The 18,907-nt window shown below is 47.9% G+C and overlaps 2 protein-coding genes across 2 annotated transcripts; both read left to right on the top strand.

Moving 5' to 3' along the window:
• The first annotated feature begins 1,008 nt into the window (after window positions 1-1,008).
• tbpl2 (TATA box binding protein like 2) lies at window positions 1,009-8,502 on the top strand. The gene is made up of 8 exons (XM_026152410.2): window positions 1,009-1,259; window positions 2,792-2,990; window positions 3,073-3,289; window positions 5,972-6,059; window positions 6,135-6,226; window positions 6,315-6,482; window positions 6,563-6,657; window positions 7,246-8,502. Exons 1-8 carry the CDS (start codon window positions 1,212-1,214, stop codon window positions 7,320-7,322), a joined length of 984 nt encoding a protein of 327 aa, XP_026008195.1. The 5' UTR covers window positions 1,009-1,211; the 3' UTR covers window positions 7,323-8,502.
• Window positions 8,503-9,369: 867 nt separating this feature from the next.
• Window positions 9,370-18,029, top strand: atg14 (autophagy related 14). Its single transcript, XM_026152409.2, has 11 exons — window positions 9,370-9,771; window positions 14,173-14,235; window positions 14,402-14,444; window positions 14,773-14,854; window positions 14,928-15,165; window positions 15,266-15,492; window positions 16,135-16,252; window positions 16,354-16,444; window positions 16,571-16,656; window positions 16,743-16,917; window positions 17,156-18,029. Exons 1-11 carry the CDS (start codon window positions 9,497-9,499, stop codon window positions 17,276-17,278), a joined length of 1,521 nt encoding a protein of 506 aa, XP_026008194.1. The 5' UTR covers window positions 9,370-9,496; the 3' UTR covers window positions 17,279-18,029.
• Window positions 18,030-18,907: the final 878 nt, after the last annotated feature.

The following is an 18,907-nucleotide window of genomic DNA, read 5'->3' as shown; positions in this document are numbered from 1 at the left end:
AAGAGGAACTGTAGAGGTAGCCACAGAAAAGCATCGTTCATGCAAATAGGATTCAAACCAGGCCAAATATAAAACAAAATAAAAACAAACCAACAAACATGAAAACACCAGACATCATGATGCAGACTTATCATTTGCACCGATGTTTTTCCTCGGTGCGCCTGCTCGCTGCTGAAGTCAAAGTAAACTTTATTGTCATCTCCGCTACATACAGTCCAGAGAGACGAGACGACGAGGCTCCAGTTACAGCAGTGCAAGTAAACAAACAATAAATATAAGAGGAGTAAGAAAATAAACATACACTTTATGACTCGGGGTAAAGGGATCAATAACAATTTAAAATTTATAATTTACAGTTTGATGATTTAAAGTCTCACACACAATGATGGGTGTTCATACTGGAGTGCAAAATTAAACCAATGTAAGATGGACAAGAAAAGTTCAAAGCCATCAGGAGCTCAGTTTAGAAAAAAAAGAGAAAAGAAGAGGCGGAGAAACGAGCAACAGATGCAGGTAAGCAGATGTGTGACTGGATAATAACAGGTCATCCTGAAACAATCAGAATCAGAATACTTTATTAATCCCTAAGGAAATGATGTGTTACAGTTGCTCCAAGAAGAAATGGTAAAAATAGCAACAGTAACAGAGTAAACTCCAAACAATACATTATGTTACAGATTTTACACATGTAAGCAATAGCACTAATATACAGAGATCACTCAATTATAAATATCAGGGACTAACAGAGGGGATTATAAGTGAATATCAAGAAATTTGAGGGTTTCGGGGGGGGGCTAGGAGTGCCACTGGGTGGGAGCATGTGCACGACCCCCAGCAGAGTAGTGAAACACCACGTGATCTTCTTTAAACCTTTATTCAAAAATGAAGTGAAATATGCATCACTGTCGGGGGTGTCTTCTCTTTTTTTCTGCTTCATCAGAAAAATCAGTGGAGAAGCAGAAAAGTGAGAGGAAACAAAAAGGAAGTTTGTGTGTGAGGCTCCACCCCCCACAGGTGAAAATAAACATGATAATTTGACAGACAGGAGCAGCCTGTGAATGCTGTTATCCTGGGAGCTGAGCCTGTTTGAGTCTGAGCAGCAAACAGGAAGCTGTCAGCAGCTGAGTGCTTGATTGGACGCACCTGTGCTGAGATCCGGTCTGGATCAGGCTGTCGATGGTTACCTGGATCAGGTCAAATGCTGTGGCGTCATGGACGAGTCGGCTTTGGAGCGTTACTTTGAAGACTCCATTGCAAACGTGAGTGTGAGAAAGAGGTGATGTCAGCAGGTTTGGGTGAGTCTGGACTCTCTCTGGTCTTCAGTCCTCCGCCTGAGCCTCTAAAAAAAGTTTGTTCTGCTCATTAAAACAGAAAATGTGCAGTGAAAGCCAGAGTAGCCGATCTTCAGCGCACATCTGTAAAAACGAAAGCCATGAAACATGAAGTAAACCAGCAGTCGAGTGTAGATTTGGTACTGAAGGCCAGCTCTGGGTCCTCTGAGCTTCTGTACTGAATGACTGTTTCCCGTCTGTGCTCGTTCGGCTCACATCTCAGATCTGTGAAAAGTGTTAATGTGTGTTCAAAATCCTGCAGACAGTCCTGAACTGAGAGGAAGAACGTCACCCTTACGTGCAAACCCATTCAAAGTGAACAGGAGCTGCACAACTATCAAAAAACTAGTGCGAGTCATCTGAGAACAAATCAGTAAATGTAATCATTAGGGATGGGTATCGTTTAGGTTTTATCCGATACCGGTGCCAAACCGGTACTTTTGAAACGGTGCCGGTGCTTAAAGAATGGAGAACACACAATTGGTCCAAAAACCTCGTGTTCAGCTGTGTTGTTTTTTTTTTTTTTTGTAAAAAAGATAACAATGTTAGCCTTTTCTGCAGCTATGGGGCATATATGGCATCACTCTTGGCTGAAAGCAGTGCTTAAACAATGGGGAAAAAAACACAAACTTTGTCCAAAAACCTCTCATGTTTAATTGTTTTCCACTTTTTCTTTGGTCATTTTAGCCTTTTGGGCCAGGGTGAAGGGAGCATCTGCTATCAAACAAGTAGACAGCCGCATGTAACTACGACGGTGTTTGCTAGTTCACCTTACATGCATTAATGTAATAACGTGGTTAGCCTACTCAATGTAAATTACACACGAACAACATTAAGCTACTCACGCAGAGAAGAACGGCTGCTGCTGCCATCATCATCCGTCATCATTTCTGCTACACTGGCAGGGCTACGGCTACACCCGCAGTAGATGTGCTTGGTGTGAGGTCTTGCAGCAAGCTATCAAATATGGCGCATTTCTCAGCTTTAAAAAAAAACGCTATGCGTCGCCAGGTGTTTTGTCAGATTCGAGGTGTTACCTCCTTTGACAGTATCACAGTATCAGCTTAAAGCACTTGTTGCAGGCTGCTGAGTTTGCTTATTTTGCTGTGAAGTACAGCCAGACTTTTGACTGCTTCACCTTGGGCATTTTTAATCTGTAGCTCTGCTCTAAAAGAACGTACGTACCTGGACCCGCCTATTATCCTCGGAAACGTAAAATGATTGGCTAGAAGTGTATCACAGCTCAGGAAAAAAAAAAGCACCGAAATAAAGCACCGAAATGTGCTGCTTTTCGGTCTGGTCATGGCACCGGATACCTTTACCCATCCCTAGTAATCATTAATGAAACTGGTGGTAATTAAATAAGAGATGAACCTGGAAAAAATGACAGATGGTACAGGTGGCATTACTCAAACACAAATGTATAATCAAACTCTTATTCAGGCTTCTTTCTCCTGTAGGACTCTGGCTTTATGCTGGGGGAGGGGCTTGGTCTTCAAAGCCCTGCCCTCATTCCACAGGACCCCTCCCAATTGGCACAGGACCCCGCCTACCCATCAGAGAAGTCTGGAGTGAGCGGTGAGGCCGGTGATGAGCTTGACCTCAGTTTCCTTCCCGATGAACTTAGCACACAGGAGGAACCGAGACATGACGTATCAGGTATGACATCAGCAGACAGTGGGTGTGTACGACCTAGCAGCCAGTGACATTAGTGTCTCACCTGTACGCCATGTTATTCCAGGAGAGGAAGGCGGGTCTGCAGCTCTGGACGTGTCTCAGGACAGCGGTGTTGGTGTGGACCACAACTCCCAGGAATCCACAACCACCGAGGGCACACAGGAGGTGTCCACATCAGGAGCGGGGACCAGGGCCTCCCCCTTCTATCCCATGACCCCCATGACCCCTATGACCCCCGTGACACCTGTGACAGAGAGGTCAGGAATCATCCCGCAGTTACAGTAAGTCACTGCTGAACAACACGGAAGCCGTTCTTCATCTGGTGTTCTCATACAGTATTAAAACTCCCCATAATCCCAGCACCTCGGAAGGCTTCCAGGAGACAGCCAATCAGAACTGAGGGTGACCTGCATAGGTGCGCTGTGTTTTTCTTTCCAGTGACGCGGTCAAAAAAGCAGAATTTTAGTGCAGTAAATGATTAACAGGATTGCTTTGAAAACCAGTTGTGCAATAATACAATCTGGATCAGAAAGGTGTGGCTGTGATGTCATTAATCCACACCTGGTCTGATGACAACTGGAAGAGAAAAACAGTCACTGAGGTTTGTCACTACCCGATCCGTACCGGAAACCCGATCAGTACCCCGCATGCGCACATCTTACGTCACTTCCTCTCTTTGCCAACATTGCGACATTCAATATATTTGAATGATACGGTTAGCGCCCAGTTAGCTCCTAGCATTTCTCAACAGCTCTGCCTCCTTTTCGACTACCGGGACATTTAAACAATGGATAATCCGTATCCGCAACAAATTTTTGCTTTTCTCCTCAACAGAGAGCGTTCCCCGACTGAACAACAGCGCCGTAAAATAAGAAGAATGGTGCCTAATGACAGAGTTAATAATACAGACTTTATAATATGTCACGCGAAGATTCAGCAGCCAGATGAAGTGTTTACTGGCAATTGACAGTGATAGCGGACATTATCATCACTTTTCCAACAATCCTCTCCACACAGACAAGCTTAAACACATTCGATTATCACTAAATCACATTTAACACACGTTTGTAATGACGCTAATTCAGTTTACAATAGGGTTCATTCGCTCAGTCAGCAGGTGGCGGTATCCTCGTACACTGGGGAGTACACTGCCATTAAACGAACAGAAGAAGAAGAAAACCCCTGCACATGCACGGTACGGATCAGGTATGTCACTACCTGATCCGTACCGGAAACCCGATCGGTACCCCGCATGCGCGAAAGGTGTCTACTTCCGGTCGAAGCATTTTACGATAGTTACAGGTCAGAGTATCTGTTAAGATGTTAAGAATAACAAGTATCTCTTAAAATGTTTCCGATAATGAAACATTTAATATAATGTAGACAAAAATAAAAAGATAGTGACAGATCGGGACTCCCAATCCTTACTGCGCATGTGCAAAGTCGGACCGTGCAAATCGGGTCTACCCGATCCGTACCGTTTAATGGCAGTGTACTCCCAGTGTACGAGGATACCGCCACCTGCTGACTGAGCGAATGAACCCTTAACACACTGTTTGCTGCTATAACTACACATGTTTCTTTTTCAGCTATTTATTTATGAGTGACTTATGTATGTATATATATGTATATATTGTACTATTCTTAGTTAGTGTATTGTCTGTCTTGTCTTAATGTTGGTTTATAATGGAGCACTGTAACAAAAAATAATTTCCCCCAGGGATCAATAAAGTATTCTGATTCTGTTAATGTCCGCTATCACTGTCAGTTGCCAGTAAACACTTCATCTGGCTGCTGAATCTTCACGTGACATATTATAAAGTCTGTATTATTAACTCTGTCATTAGGCGCCATTCTTCTTATTTTATGGCGCTGTTGTTCAATCGGGGAACGCTCTCTGTTGAGGAAAAAAGCAAAAATTTGTTGCGGATACGGATTATCCATTGTTTAAATGTCCCGGTAGTCGAAAAGGAGGCAGAGCTGTTGAGAAATGCTAGGAGCTAACTGGGCGCTAACCGTATCATTCAAATATATTGAATGTCGCAATGTTGGCAAAGAGAGGAAGTGACGTAAGATTTGCGCATGCGGGGTACCGATCGGGTTTCCGGTACGGATCGGGTAGTGACAGGGTAGACCCGATTTGTACGGTCCGACTTTGCACATGCGCAGTAAGGTTTGGGAGTCCCGATCTGTCACTATCTTTTTATTTTTTTGTTTTTGTCTACATTATATTAAATGTTTCATTATCGGAAACATTTTAAGAGATACTTGTTATTCTTAACATCTTAAATGGTAAATGGCCTGCATTTGTATAGCGCTTTTTCCATAGGACCCCAAAGCGCTTTACACTACATTCAGTCATCCACCCATTCACACACACATTCACACACTGGAGATAGCAAGCTACATTGTAGCCACAGCTGCCCTGGGGCACACTGACAGAGGCGAGGCTGCCGGACACAGGCGCCACCGGGCCATCTGACCACCACCAGTAGGCAAACACGGGGTTAGTATCTTGCCCAAGGATATTTGGCATGCAGCCAGGGTGCAGCCTGGGATCGAACCACTGACCTTCTGATTAGTGGCTGACCTGCTCTGCCACCTGAGCTACAGCCACCCTTAACAGATACTCTGACCTGTAACTATCGTAAAATGCTTCGACCGGAAGTAGACACCTTTCGCTCATGCGGGGTACCGATCGGGTTTCCGGTACGGATCGGGTAGTGACAAGGTTAAAGCTCATGACTGTAAAGTCCTGAGTACAGCAGGAAGTGAAGAAATAACTGCTGTGACAGAGCACCGAGGCAGCGCCCACAGGTGAAACGCCGCCCCCTGGTGGTGATAATAACAAAAGGTGCCTTTAAACTAATCTTGCTCGCAGGCGTCCGAACTGTCGTGTGAGTGGTGGGTTTCAGACATGGGGCACGGGTTAACCTTCACTTCCTGCTTTGCTTCCTGTGCAGGAACATCGTCTCCACGGTGAATCTGGGCTGTCCGCTGGATCTGAAGTTCATCGCCCTGCAGGCCCGAAACGCAGAGTACAACCCAAAGGTACTGACATCGCTGAAAATTCTGATCTGAATCCCACGCCATTCAGCGGGGTTCATCGCTCTCGTGTCATTTCAGCGCTTCGCTGCGGTCATCATGAGGATCCGCGAGCCACGAACAACAGCTCTGATCTTCAGCTCTGGGAAGATGGTGTGCACAGGAGCCAAGAGGTCAGTCCATCACGCAGATGGTTCAGGTGTGAGCAGCATGCTGTGTTAAAGCGTAATCTCCCTCACGTCTGTGTCTGAGCACGTGCAGTGAGGAGCAGTCGCGCCTGGCGGCCCGGAAGTACGCCCGGGTGGTGCAGAAACTCGGTTTCCCCGCCCGCTTCCTGGAGTTCAAGATCCAGAACATGGTGGCCAGCTGTGACGTGTGCTTCCCTATCAGACTGGAAGGACTGGTTCTGACCCACCAGCAGTTCAGCAGGTAAGAAGCGCACCTGATCCCCGTGGTGTTTAACCTTGATTTAAAGCGCTCCTCAGACCGGCGCTGCATTCCCTCCACAGTTACGAGCCGGAGCTGTTTCCGGGACTTATCTACCGGATGGTGAAGCCTCGAATCGTCCTGCTCATCTTTGTGTCGGGGAAGGTGGTTCTGACGGGTAATCGCCTCCACACGTCCGAGTTCATCAGCACAGACACAAACTGAAGCTTCAGCACTGATCTGTCACCAGATTACAGACAAAACTCTTCTTCGTATGAAATCATTATTAAGTCTGTCGTTCAACACAGATCTGCAAACAGGCCTTTCATTTACAAAATGACTGCAGTCACATGATCTTAAAGGGCACCAGCTCACCTTTACCGGCGAGGGGCGTGGCCACAAAGTAGCGGCTGGGTTTCAAGTCCGACCTGTGCTCTGTGCCCACTGTCTCTATCCAATTAAGAGGCCAAAACGATCCTATTTAAAGAAAATGATATGATCTTTAAAATATCTTTGAAATACAAAGTAAACTGAAAATCTGTCGTGTCTTCAATTTGTTGCTAAGTCCAAAATGTGGATCTGATCTTAAAAAAACGACTTCCTGCAAAAAAAAAAACTGTAGAAACATGACTAAATGATGACGTAACACCGGCTGCTTTCTATCCATGCTGTATTTTATTTTGAAAATGTCTCAGAAATGTGACTCTTATAATCATGAAATGGGACCGAATGACACCGTGCTAATCACCGAGCTGTTGCCTTCCAGGAGCCAAAGAGCGAGCCGAGATCTACGAAGCGTTCGAGAACATTTATCCAATCCTGAAGGGCTTCAGGAAGCAGTGAGAGCGGCACTTCCTGTTCCTGTGTACATATCTGATTCGATATTTGGGCTAAATATGTTTTACTTTGAGTCGCTCTGCAGAGTTATGGGATGGGATATGTTTTAGTCTGTGCTCAAGAGTTCACCATCCTGAGAATCTGTTTTCTAAGAGTCATGTGACTTCAGTGTTTTCATACACACATTTCCACTGAGTGAATAAATGTGGAGACATCAGCTGTTGAAAATAATCAAGGTTTCTGTGTACGTTGTACGGCCCTTAAAACCATCTTTACTGAGCGGTTGAAGCTGGAGCGCAGGAACAGTTTGGAAGAAGGTGTCACTCAAAACCCCAAATTTAATACTGAGCTTTTCACACCTGAGCTTCTGTAATTGTGGGAAACACACCAGATACAAAAAGACAGTCTCATCTGGATTACGTTATTCCAACAAACTGCTCTTCATAACCTTTCAAGATGGCTTTCAAACTTTTATTCTGAAAAACATTACAGCGGTTTTATTCTGAAGGGCAGGCCTTCACCTGACTGATCAGACATTCAGAGACGGCCTTCGTTTTGTGAACTGGGCTCAGGTTCGAGTCTTTGACGATCCTGGACAAACACGCAGCAGCAACAAACCCTCAGTCTCACGCTGACAGTTCATTGGCCCACCTGTAGCTGTGAGGACGGCGTGCACTGCTGTGGTATCGTTTCATTTGTCTGTCATCTGTAAACTAAACCCCACAGACGAATAACTTTGTAGGTCATATGATGTGGCTGAACTAAAACCTGATTGGATCATAACCTGCGCTGTAGACTTGAGGCACGAGTTACCTCGGCCAGGAGCTCATCAGCCCACGCAACCTTTCCCAGCCTGGAGACGATCGGAGATGATGGTTCACTTCTGTCCTTCCACGTTTCACTCGTGATTTTGTTTGCTCGAAGAGCACCAATAATTGGATCCTTCTAATTTCCCACAGTCACAGCACATGTCGCCCCACAGGTTTTTATTTATTTTTTTTTGGGTTTTTTTTTTTTAAGACATCTGAGAGTGCTCCTCTCTGAGATCCTCACCTATTCACTGAAGCTGACTTTTTTTGTGAGTTAATTGTTGTTATGATGAAACTGAGTTTGGGAGCTTTTCGGCTGTTCCCAGTTACGATAAGAAAAGAAACTTTTAGTCCCACACGTGGGAAATTTGTTTTGTCACAGCAAAAAGTGGACAGTGCAAAGTTGTATAGCAAAAATTAAAGAACACTGGAATACAATAAGAATAATATACTATACACAACTGTACAGAATAGAATAAAATATACAATAGGATAAAAATAAATAAATTCAAGTGCTTTAAACAACTGAGTAAAAATGCAACTTTGTCAGAAAAGAGTATTGCACATGTGTGGATGTGTTTGATCAGTTGGAGTCTTTGTTGTAGAGTCACCGTGGGTGCTGCAGCCACTGAAGGAGCTGCTCAGTGCTGTCAGTCTCCTGCATGGGCTGGGAGATGTTGTCCAACAGGAATGAAAGCTTAGCCGCCGTTCTCCTGTCACTCACCACCTCCACTGGGTCCAGAGGCCATCCTAGAACAGAGCTGGCCCTTCTGATCAGCCTGTTCAGTCTCTTCCTGTCCCCGGCAGAGATGCTGCCGCCCCAGTAGACCACACCATAAAAGATGGCTGAGGCCACCACAGAGTCATAGAAATTGTTAAACCTATTAATCCCTGCAGTAATGACCTAGTAATGACCCAATGGGAGGCTCGTGTTTAAATCTCCGTGGGGGCTGCAGAGTTCATGAAAACTTCACAGAATAAATGGACTGATTCTTATGCAGCACTCGGTGCTTTGTACAACATCCACACTCCGACGGAGCATCAGAGAGTGACCCGGGGTTCGTATCCTCTATAAGGATATTTGGCATGCAGATGTGGAAGCCAGGAATCGAACCACCAACTCTCCGATCACCTGATGAGTCGTTCACGTTGAGCTCTGTGAGCAGAATTACTTTTAACAACCTCCCATGTTTTTATGGTGACGTATGCCTGACCCCGCCCACCCGTGACGCCATCAGATAAACAAACCCGTCACGCTGTTAGAAAGAGGAAGTGGCGGTCTGTCCTCGGGTTACAGCTGTGCGTTGGCTCTAAACTATGAGACGTTAGCGGCAGGCCGACCTTCGCGGAGCCGCAGACAGCGCAGCTAGCATGGCGTCCTCCGCCGGCCCGGCCCGGCCCGCTCCAGCCTCTGCGGCCCGGCCGTCACCGCGCCCTCCACTGCCGGCCTCGGCCCATTCCGCGCAGGGCTGCTCGGCCCATTCCGCGCAAGGCTGCGTTATGCTGGAGTCCGTGGACGACGCGGAGGGGCTGTACGTAGCCGTGGAGCGCTGCCCTCTGTGCAGCACCTCCCGCCGCAGGCTTACCTGCGCTCGCTGCGTGCAGGCCGGAGACTTTGTGTACTTCGACGGCAGGAACACAGAGAGGTAAACACCGGAGCCGAATTCCACCGACGCACGCTCAAAGTTTCCCGTTCCTACGTTCCTCTGCGGACACGCAGCACCGGGGAGCTGCTCCGTTTCGCCTGGGGTTAACGGGAGCTGTCGGTGCCGTTCGGCGTCGTTGTGAGCACCGACTGCGTCTTAAAAAAACGCTTTTTACGGCTTTCTTTGTCTGACTGCTCTGTTGGTGGGGACATTAGCCGAAGCCTGGAGCCCAAATAACACTGCTGTGGTGAAACAGGTGTTTCAGCTAAATCGAAGCGCGATTATTGTTAAAATCAGAAACTCTTCTTTATTTTCTCAAACGTCAGAAGTTACGGTGTAATGACCGGAGGTGTGACACGCTAATACTCCACAGTCGCACCGTCTCGTCTTTAAAAAGGTGTAAACTAACCTGAAAACGGCGCTTAGCATTAGCAGCTAACGGTGGTTAGCTAAGTAACTTTCAGGTAGCCTGTTAGCTCGGTTAGCCTTTGTATCAACATTTGTTACTGTTAGCTCAGCTAGATTAGCCTCGGTTAGCCTGTTAGCCTTTTTAAGCTTTATTTGGCCGGTTAGCTCAGTTTTGTAAGTCTGCTAGGTCTCAGGTTATCGTGTGTTGACCTGCTCTGGTATTGTTAGCCTGGTGGCTAGCTGCTGTGTTACAGTGCAGGGCTCGCAAAAGTTCAAAATCCCTGGTAGCCCTTCGGGCAGGGACTCTTCAGTTTTTGGTAGCCCAAAATAAATTTAAGTAGCCCGAATAAAAAAAGAGCAATTTTTTGATTGATGTTTTGTTTCCGTTACAATATTATACATTAAAGTATAATATTGTAACGGAAACAAACCATTAATCAAAAAATTGTTGAAACACAAATTCACACAAACAACATTGTATAAAAATTACAATCATCAACTCAAATACTTGGTTCTAATTGAACAGAAATTTCTATGAACTTGTAAGAACTGTGTAGGACATGAATCAGTCTGTGTCAGATCCTGAATTTGAAATTTCCACTGAAGTCACGGGTAAGAGACAAGTGGAACCAAGATCTAGGCCATTTGCTTTTTGAAGTTTGCAAAGACTGCTAAATTTTGCCAGTGGTAGTTCACTCTTTGCAACATAGTACGCTGTTCTATTTGCAATTGGTGTTTGTTCCGGGAAAGATATTGCAGACTGAGCAATAATGCATTTCTCATGGGTTCTAATGGGGGCCTTTCTTAAAATGACTGGTCACAGTAACAAAGACGCTTGTCGACTCAGAAATCGAGGGAAAACCAACAACACACTCGGCAGAACATTATGTTGTTTACACGGATGCACATAAGCGGTCCACATGTTCGCATTCGCTGTCAAAATAAAAGACGCGCACCAGATAAGAAGTTGCAACGCGCGTTTGCGTCCATATAAAAGGCAGTGTTTTTGTCCGCTAGAGTGGGATTTTCACGGCACATTCTGCACCAAGGCTGAGGGTCGCAGATGCCAACAGACTCGATAAACTGATCTGTAAGGCCAGTAATGTTGTGGGGATGGAGCTGGACTCCCTCAAGGTGTGTCGGAGAGGCGGATGCTGTCCAAGATAAAGACAATGTTGGATAACACCTCCCACCCTCTCCATGACATGCTGGTCAGTCACAGGAGCACGCTCAGTGAGAGACTGAGATTACCCATAATGCACCACTGAACGACACAGGAAATCATTCCTGCCTGTGGCTCCCTGTACAACTCCTCCACCCAACACACTGTTTACTGCTATAGCTACACATGTTTCTTTCTCAGCTATTTATTAATAAGTGACTTTATGTGTGCGTGTATATATGTATATATTGTACTATTCTTAGTTAGCGTATTGTCTGTCTTGTTAATGTTTGTTTATAACGGAGCACTGTAACAAAAAATTTCCCCCAGGGATCAATAAAGTATTCTGATTCTGAATGCGCACCTGCGGACCACTTATGTGCAGCTCTGGTTATTTAGCTCGTCATGTTGCAGCCACAGAAATTATTTTGTCCATGAAACCATAAAGCTGCACTTTCTTTTTGCCTTATAGTCTGATTTGTCATAACTTTTCCGTTTTGTGGTAAGCTTTTCTTTGGCTGTTACTTCTTCACCTTGACCTGTCTTATTTGGCTCAGCAGAACTAAAATATACACTGAACAAAAATATAAACGCAACACCTTTGTTACTGCTCCCATTCCCCATGGGATGGACGTAGAGACCTAAAATTCATTCCAGATACACAATATAACCATCCCTCCCAAACAGTGGTCACAAATCAGTCCAAATGTGTGGTAGTGGGCACATCTGCTATATTGAGATAATCCACCCCACCTCACAGGTGTGCCACATCAGGATGCTGATCTGACATCATGAGTAGTGCACAGGTGTACCTCAGACTGCCCACAACAAAAGGCCACCCTGGAATGTGCAGTTTTGTCTCACAGCAAAATGCCACAGATGCCACAAGCAATGAGGGAGCGTGCAATTGCCATGCTGACAGCAGGAATGTCAACCAGATCTGTCGCCCGTGCATTGAATGTTCATTTCTCAACCATAAGCCGTCTCCACAGGCGTTTCAGAGAATATGGCAGCACATCCAACCGGCCTCACAACCGCAGACCTCGTGTAACCACACCAGCCCAGGACCTCCACATCAAGCAGGTTCACCTCCAAGATCGTCTGAGACCAGCCACCCAGACAGCTGCTGGAACAATTGGTTTGCACAACCAAACAATTTCTGCACAAACTGTCAGAAACCGTCTCAGGGACGCTCAACTGCATGCCCGTCGTCCTCATTGGGGTCTTGACCTGACTCCAGCTCGTCGCCGTAACAGACTTGTGTGGGCAAATGCTCACATTCGATGGCGTCTGGCACGTTGGAGAGGTGTGCGCTTCACGGATGAATCATGGTTCACATTGTTCAGGGCAGATGGCAGCTGAGAATGTCCCAGTTCTTGCATGGCCAGCATACTCACCGGACATGTCACCCATTGAGCATGTTCGGGATGTGCTTGACCGGCGTATACGACAGCGTGTACCAGTTCCCACGAATATCCAACAACCTCGCACAGCCATTGAAGAGGAGTGGACCAACATTCCACAGGCCACAATTGACAATCTGATAGACTCCATGCGACGATGTGTTGCACTGCATGAGGCAAATGGTGGTCACACCAGATACTGACCGGTTCTGGGTCCCCAGACCCCCAATAGCGCAAAAAACTGCACATTCCAGGGTGGCCTTTTGTTGTGGGCAGTCTGAGGTACACCTGTGCACTACTCATGATGTCAGATCAGCATCCTGATGTGGCACACCTGTGAGGTGGGATGGATTATCTCAATATAGCAGATGTGCCCACTACCACACATTTGGACTGATTTGTGACCACTGTTTGGGAGGGATGGTTATATTGTGTATCTGGAATGAATTTTAGGTCTCTACGTCCATCCCATGGGGAATGGGAGCAAAAACAAAAGTGTTGCGTTTATATTTTTGTTCAGTGTATATCTGCTGCTTTTACACACGCACTCACATAACGCTCAGCGATTCTCTGCGCGATCAACCTCTCACATGTTTAAGCTTGCTGCGTGAGATTTCACTTGTCATGTTTGCATAGTAAGCTAACGATTGATAAGACGATGTCAGAGGAATTGGTGCGAAATTATCACCACTCACCAATCAGTGCTGTCGCTCTCTATACACAGTTCGCTCGATTGCAAAGTGAAAGCAAAAAACAAGCGCAAATTCAAACGCGACTTCAATATGTCACATATTGACAGTGGCTCACCGATGCCAATGACATAATTACCCAGCTACATTTCCGAAAGAATGCAAAAGCATTGACATATATTTTTCCTTCCTATGATAGCCCGACGGGCAGGGCAAAGAGAGATTTTGGTAGCCCGACTGGAAAAATCGCTAGCCCCGGGACGTCGGGCTAGCGATTTTGCGAGCCCTGGAGTGAGGTCATATGCTCCGGTTAGACGTTTCCCAGGCTGGAGTCAGTGAGATGACCTCAGGCCCCCCTTCTCTTTGTTACTGCAGCTGTTGCAGAGGTGTGCTGGGTTTAATCAGACTGTCTGGTTCTGCTGGCTTCTGGTTCTCCATCCATTCATCCATTCGCTTCCGCTTATCCTTTTCAGGGTCGTGGGGGGCGCTGGAGCCTATCCCAGCTGTCATAGGGCGAGAGGCGGGGTACACCCTGGACAGGTCGCCAGTCTGTCGCAGGGCCAACACACAGGGACATACAACCATTCGCACTCACATTCACTTGCACATTCACACCTAGTGGCAATTTGGATTTATCAATTAACCTATCCCCACAAGCTTCTGGTTCTGAAACTGTAAAATCCTCTCAGGTGTGAGGCTTTATCTACTGCAGGTGAACTCATCTGCTGTTTGTCTGCAGGTACACTGAGAAGCTTGAGCGGCTGAAGAAGCTGAAGGGGGAGAAGGAGCAGCTGCAGCAGAGGTAAAACCTGCTGCTCACAGGTACAGGTGATGTCACAAACGGCTGTGGACTGAGGGAGGGCGAGTGAAGCTGTTTGAGGCAGCACCTGTGCAGGTGTTGCAGATGTTTGTGTTTTTTTGGTAACAGCAGCTGTGGCGATAACCTGTGACATCTTCTGTCCTCACAGCGTTGTGCAGGCCATGAACAGGAAGCTGCTGGCTGACGAGATGGTGAGTTCACAGCTGCATAGGTGTGCGTTCAGGCACGTGGCTGCCTCCTTATCGCTCCTCTGCTCTGTAATGTTACCTTCAGTGAGCTCACCTGCAGTTTTTAATGCGCTGTAGCTCCTCCCATCCTCTCCGAGAGCACGTCAGGTGCATCTGTGTGGCACCTCTGACCTCCAAACATCGGCCGAGAGCTGAGAGGCAGAAACGAGAGAAATAAATTCAGATGTTTTAACTTGTTTGCATAAATAAAAATGTGAACATTCAGATTAAAGTTCAAATCTGATTAAAAGCCAGTTCGGAAGAAATTGATGTATCTGTGTGTTGTCCTCAGAAATGGAAGATCATGTCGTGTAAGATGAAGGTGGAGCAGCTAAAGGAGGCGGTTGCCTGGGGCAACGAGGAGGCGAGGCACGGTGAGAGTCAGCAGGTTTAAAACTGACACGGTTCGTGAGCTGTCGCGTGACCCGTTTGCCCCTCCTGCCGCAGATAATGAGCGCCTCTCCAGGTGTCAGGAGGACGTCCAGCGGCTGCAGCGCCGGGCCGTTCGCCACGGTGAGAAACGCGACAAGATCGAGCGCCACAACCGGCGCCTCGGTGAGCTGATGGAGAAACGCAGTCGAGACCTGCAGAGCCGACTGAGCCAGCTCGCCGCACTGCGGCGGGAGCACATCCGCGACCTTACCACCCACATCTTCCCCATGCAGGAGGAGAAACTGGGCAGCAGGTAGGGGGTGGAGCCTTCTGAGTTTCAGGAACCGCTCTGATGGGACTGATGGAGCAAACGTGTTGTCATCCCACTCTCTGCCCCTACGTGTATCTATTAGAGACCCCGCGGACGTCCTGGCTGAGTGCGACCCGCTGACCTCGAGCACGGTGAGCGAGCTGGCCGAGGCCCGGAGGACCACCTACCTGTCGGGACGCTGGATCTGGGACGACCAGAACGGAGAGACAAGCATCAGCATCACGGGGCCCCCTGTGGCCCTGCCCAGCAACGGAGACTGCTCCGCTTACTACAGCTGGGTGGAGGAGAAGAGCACCAATCAGGGCCCAGGTGAAGAGTGAGGAGGCGGAGCTTTAGTGGTCGTACTGATAACTGATCTCATTTTTTCCCTGAGTTCAGATTTCTTCTCAGCCAGAAGTTTGTTCTTGTATTTATCTGATGATGATGTTGTTGTTATGATGATGATGATGGATTGCATTTATATAGCGCTTTTCGAGGCCCTCAAAGCGCTTTACAGTTCCACTATTCATTCACTCTCACATTCACACACTGGTGGAGGCAGCTACAGTTGTAGCCACAGCTGCCCTGGGGCAGACTGACAGAGGCGAGGCTGCCATATTGCGCCATCGGCCCCTCTGGCCAACACCAGCAGGCGGTAGGTGAAGTGTCTTGCCCAGGGACACAACGACCGAGACTGTCCGAGCCGGGGCTCGAACCGGCAACCTTCCGATTAACCTTCCGACGAACTGCCAACTCTTGAGCCACGATCGCCCAATAATAATAATAATAATAATAATAATATAAATCATGGTTATTATAACTCGTCTGTTTTTATTTTAAAATTATTTTAAAATACTTAATTTACTTGTAATTTTTTTAATAATGAGTATTTTTATGTGGGTGCTCAGAAAACTTTCATTTGAAAAGGTTTCAGGTGACCCTGTCCTGACCTTTGACCTCCTTTTGCCACAGAGCTGGACCACATTAACCCGGCTCACACCATCAGCGCCGCCCTCTGCTACACCACGCAGCTCGTCACCATCTTGTCCCACATGCTGGACGTCAACCTGCCCAAGAAGCTCTGCAACAGGTGGGAACGTTTGAAAAGTGGCGCCACTCAGCGGTAGGTCGATTTCGCCGATGTCGCGGCGTCCATCTTTAATCTTCGCTCTGTGCTGTTTGTTTTCTCAGCGAGTTCTGCGGAGACAATCTGAGCCGCTACCGCTTCACCCGAGCTCTGAGCAAGCTCAACACCAACGTGCTCCACCTGTGCTTCTCTCAGGTGAGACTCGCACGCTGTTTGTTTGTCCGTCTTCTGTGTCGAGAGGACTCTGAGACGCAGCAGGACTGATTCTGATTGATTGATCCATCTGTGTTCCCGCCTCTCACCCCCTTTCTCTGTGTTCAGCACGTTGACAGCGAGAAGCTCCACCTCCATCACACCCTGAGGAACATCGTGTTTCTGGTTGCCCCTGACAACGACAGCCTGGGCAGGTGAGGGGGTGAAGTGTTTGATTTCAGGAAAATGTGGGTGCGATCTGCTGATTGAGAGTGACGCAGTGTTTACCCGTGTGCTTCAGGACGGGTCCGTTCGAGGTGTGCGCCGACCTGGAGGAGTCCATGGAGTTCGTGGAGCCGGAGGCGGAGGGGCCGGCGGAGGAGAGCGGAGACGAAGCGGTGACGGACGACGAGACAGACCTGGGGACGGACTGGGAGACGGTGCCCAGCCCGCGGTTCTGTGATATCCCCTCACAGGTAAACACACCTGAGGCGTTTGTGCCGAGCTGCTCGATCATTTAGATCCGTAACCCTTATTATCGATCGGTTATTAACTCGGTGTGAAGGACGACTCGCGCTTAGAGCAGCAGCGGGCGGGGGCGCCTGAGGGGAGGAGTCACTTTGACCTCCATAGGTCAGACATCAGTGCAGAAGAGTTACGGGGCTCCGCCTCGTGACCTCTAACCTCTCCTCTTCCTCCTCTGTCCTCCTGCAGTCCATGGATCTTTCCCAGAGTGCCCTGCAGGTCTCGCAGCCCGCCGCCAACACCGGAGGGATGATCTCGTCTGCCGCCGCCTCAGTCAGCTCCTGGCTCAGAACCTACACCGGCCAGCGCTGACCCTGCGGAGTCCTGGGGCTTGTTTGGATCTCAGGGGTCAGAGGTCACCATCAGCGCTTCAGACTCTGCAAATAGAAACGTACTGTTTGAGGAGCTGAGAGGTCCTGCTGACGCGTCACTGCTGATTTGATTGGTTTAACTTTTTTTCTCCTACTGTGAGGTCGTATCGCGGAGCCGCTCAGTCTCTGATTGGACGAGGTTGTTGCAGTCTGGAGGGGCGGAGCTCTTTTGCAATAAATTCTCTGCAGTAAGCTCCACGCACAGGCGTGGCTCAGTCTCCAACGTGTCGGCGTCACGGTGACCTGACGTGTCCTTTGTGACCTTTAAGGTCGTGATGAGAAACTGGAAGCGCTCGCATTCAGCAGACTGCAGGATGCCACGAGGTCAACATGCGCTCTGATTGGAGGATTGTGCTCCGGCGCCGAGGCCACTCCAAGCCTGACTCATTTTTATTAAAACACTATTTTCAGTTTTTCTTGTACATTTTCAGCCTCATTCAAAAAAAAAAGTTTCTTCCTGTGGGCGGAGCGTGCATCATTGTCTCTTCTGATTGGCTCCAGTTTAGAAAATCGAGCTGCCATCACAGAGCAGCTGGAATCAAACCTAGACCGAGCCGCCTCACGCTTTTTCGCTGAGCTGGTGACTCTGAAGTGGGATTGATGATGATGGCGGTTTATGGACGAACATGTTTTATTTGAAGTGTTTCAGTTTGTGTGACGTTTGAAATAAAATCCTGTTTCTGCTTTTTGAATCTGAAGTTGAGTTTTTAATAGAGTGTGCGTGCGTTGACCTTTAACCTCAGGGTCCATGGGCCACAGGAGGTGCTGACATCCACATGCTGTACAGGCAGCTTCACCTGTGCCTGCAGGTGGATTGAAGCACAGGTGAGTGTACACCTGTAATAGCCGTGTGTGTGAGGACTCACAGCATCTCCACAGTAACCGCACGATTCACGCCACGGCGTGCTGTGTTGATAGATTTAAAGACTTCACCCGCCGATGCTGGCGGGACGTCAGCGTCTGCTGCTTGTGCTCTGCAGGTGTGAACACCTGAGCTCAGGCTGTCTGATTGGACGGCTCCAGCTGATGGGTCTGTTTATTAGGCTGTCACAGCAAGCACAAGGTGAGCACGGACAGGTGATGATTTCACACGACTGAGCAGTTCCAGTGATGTCACAGGGATCCCAGGCTGCATAGTGTTCGTGGCACAGGTCAGACCAGGCGAGCAGCACGGTTGGTGGAAAAACAAAACGGGTGGAGACGGAACAACAGGGCCGGCCCGGGGCCAACAAAGCTTGTTACAGTCAAAGTTAATGAAAATGTTTTGGGATGTGTGGTGCCGTTCATTCATCCAACAGGCATTCGTCACATCTGCAGGTTTACTTCACTGCATGCTGCTGACGCCCACCTGCAGGATCGTGAACTGTACAGAGTGACTGTAATGAGTGCAACCATCCGTTACCACGGTCCTCCTGACCCACCTGGGCTTCCTTCAGGTGTGCTTGTAGTGAAGGTTTACCTTCCCTGACGCGGAGTTTACATGTGTTCGTTTTCTTTCGTTGTGAGTGTACTAAACAGTTCTTATTTTATTTCTAGCCAGTATCAGATGAATCTGACCCCAGATCTGCTT

This window comes from Astatotilapia calliptera, chromosome 19, assembly GCF_964374335.1.
Source record: "Astatotilapia calliptera chromosome 19, fAstCal68.1, whole genome shotgun sequence".
Classification (NCBI taxonomy): domain Eukaryota; kingdom Metazoa; phylum Chordata; class Actinopteri; order Cichliformes; family Cichlidae; genus Astatotilapia; species Astatotilapia calliptera.
This window is presented reverse-complemented; position numbering and strand designations above follow the sequence as displayed.

Coding starts and splice junctions, on each gene's coding strand:
- tbpl2 (XM_026152410.2), top strand. CDS start 1,212: ATGGACGAGTCGGCTTTGGAGCGTTACTTTGAAGACTCCATTGCAAAC. Junction 3,290..5,971: donor GGAATCATCCCGCAGTTACA/GTAAGTCACTGC, acceptor CTTCCTGTGCAG/GAACATCGTCTCCACGGTGA. Junction 6,227..6,314: donor GTGTGCACAGGAGCCAAGAG/GTCAGTCCATCA, acceptor GAGCACGTGCAG/TGAGGAGCAGTCGCGCCTGG.
- atg14 (XM_026152409.2), top strand. CDS start 9,497: ATGGCGTCCTCCGCCGGCCCGGCCCGGCCCGCTCCAGCCTCTGCGGCC. Junction 14,236..14,401: donor AAGGAGCAGCTGCAGCAGAG/GTAAAACCTGCT, acceptor CTGTCCTCACAG/CGTTGTGCAGGCCATGAACA. Junction 16,918..17,155: donor TCTGTGATATCCCCTCACAG/GTAAACACACCT, acceptor GTCCTCCTGCAG/TCCATGGATCTTTCCCAGAG.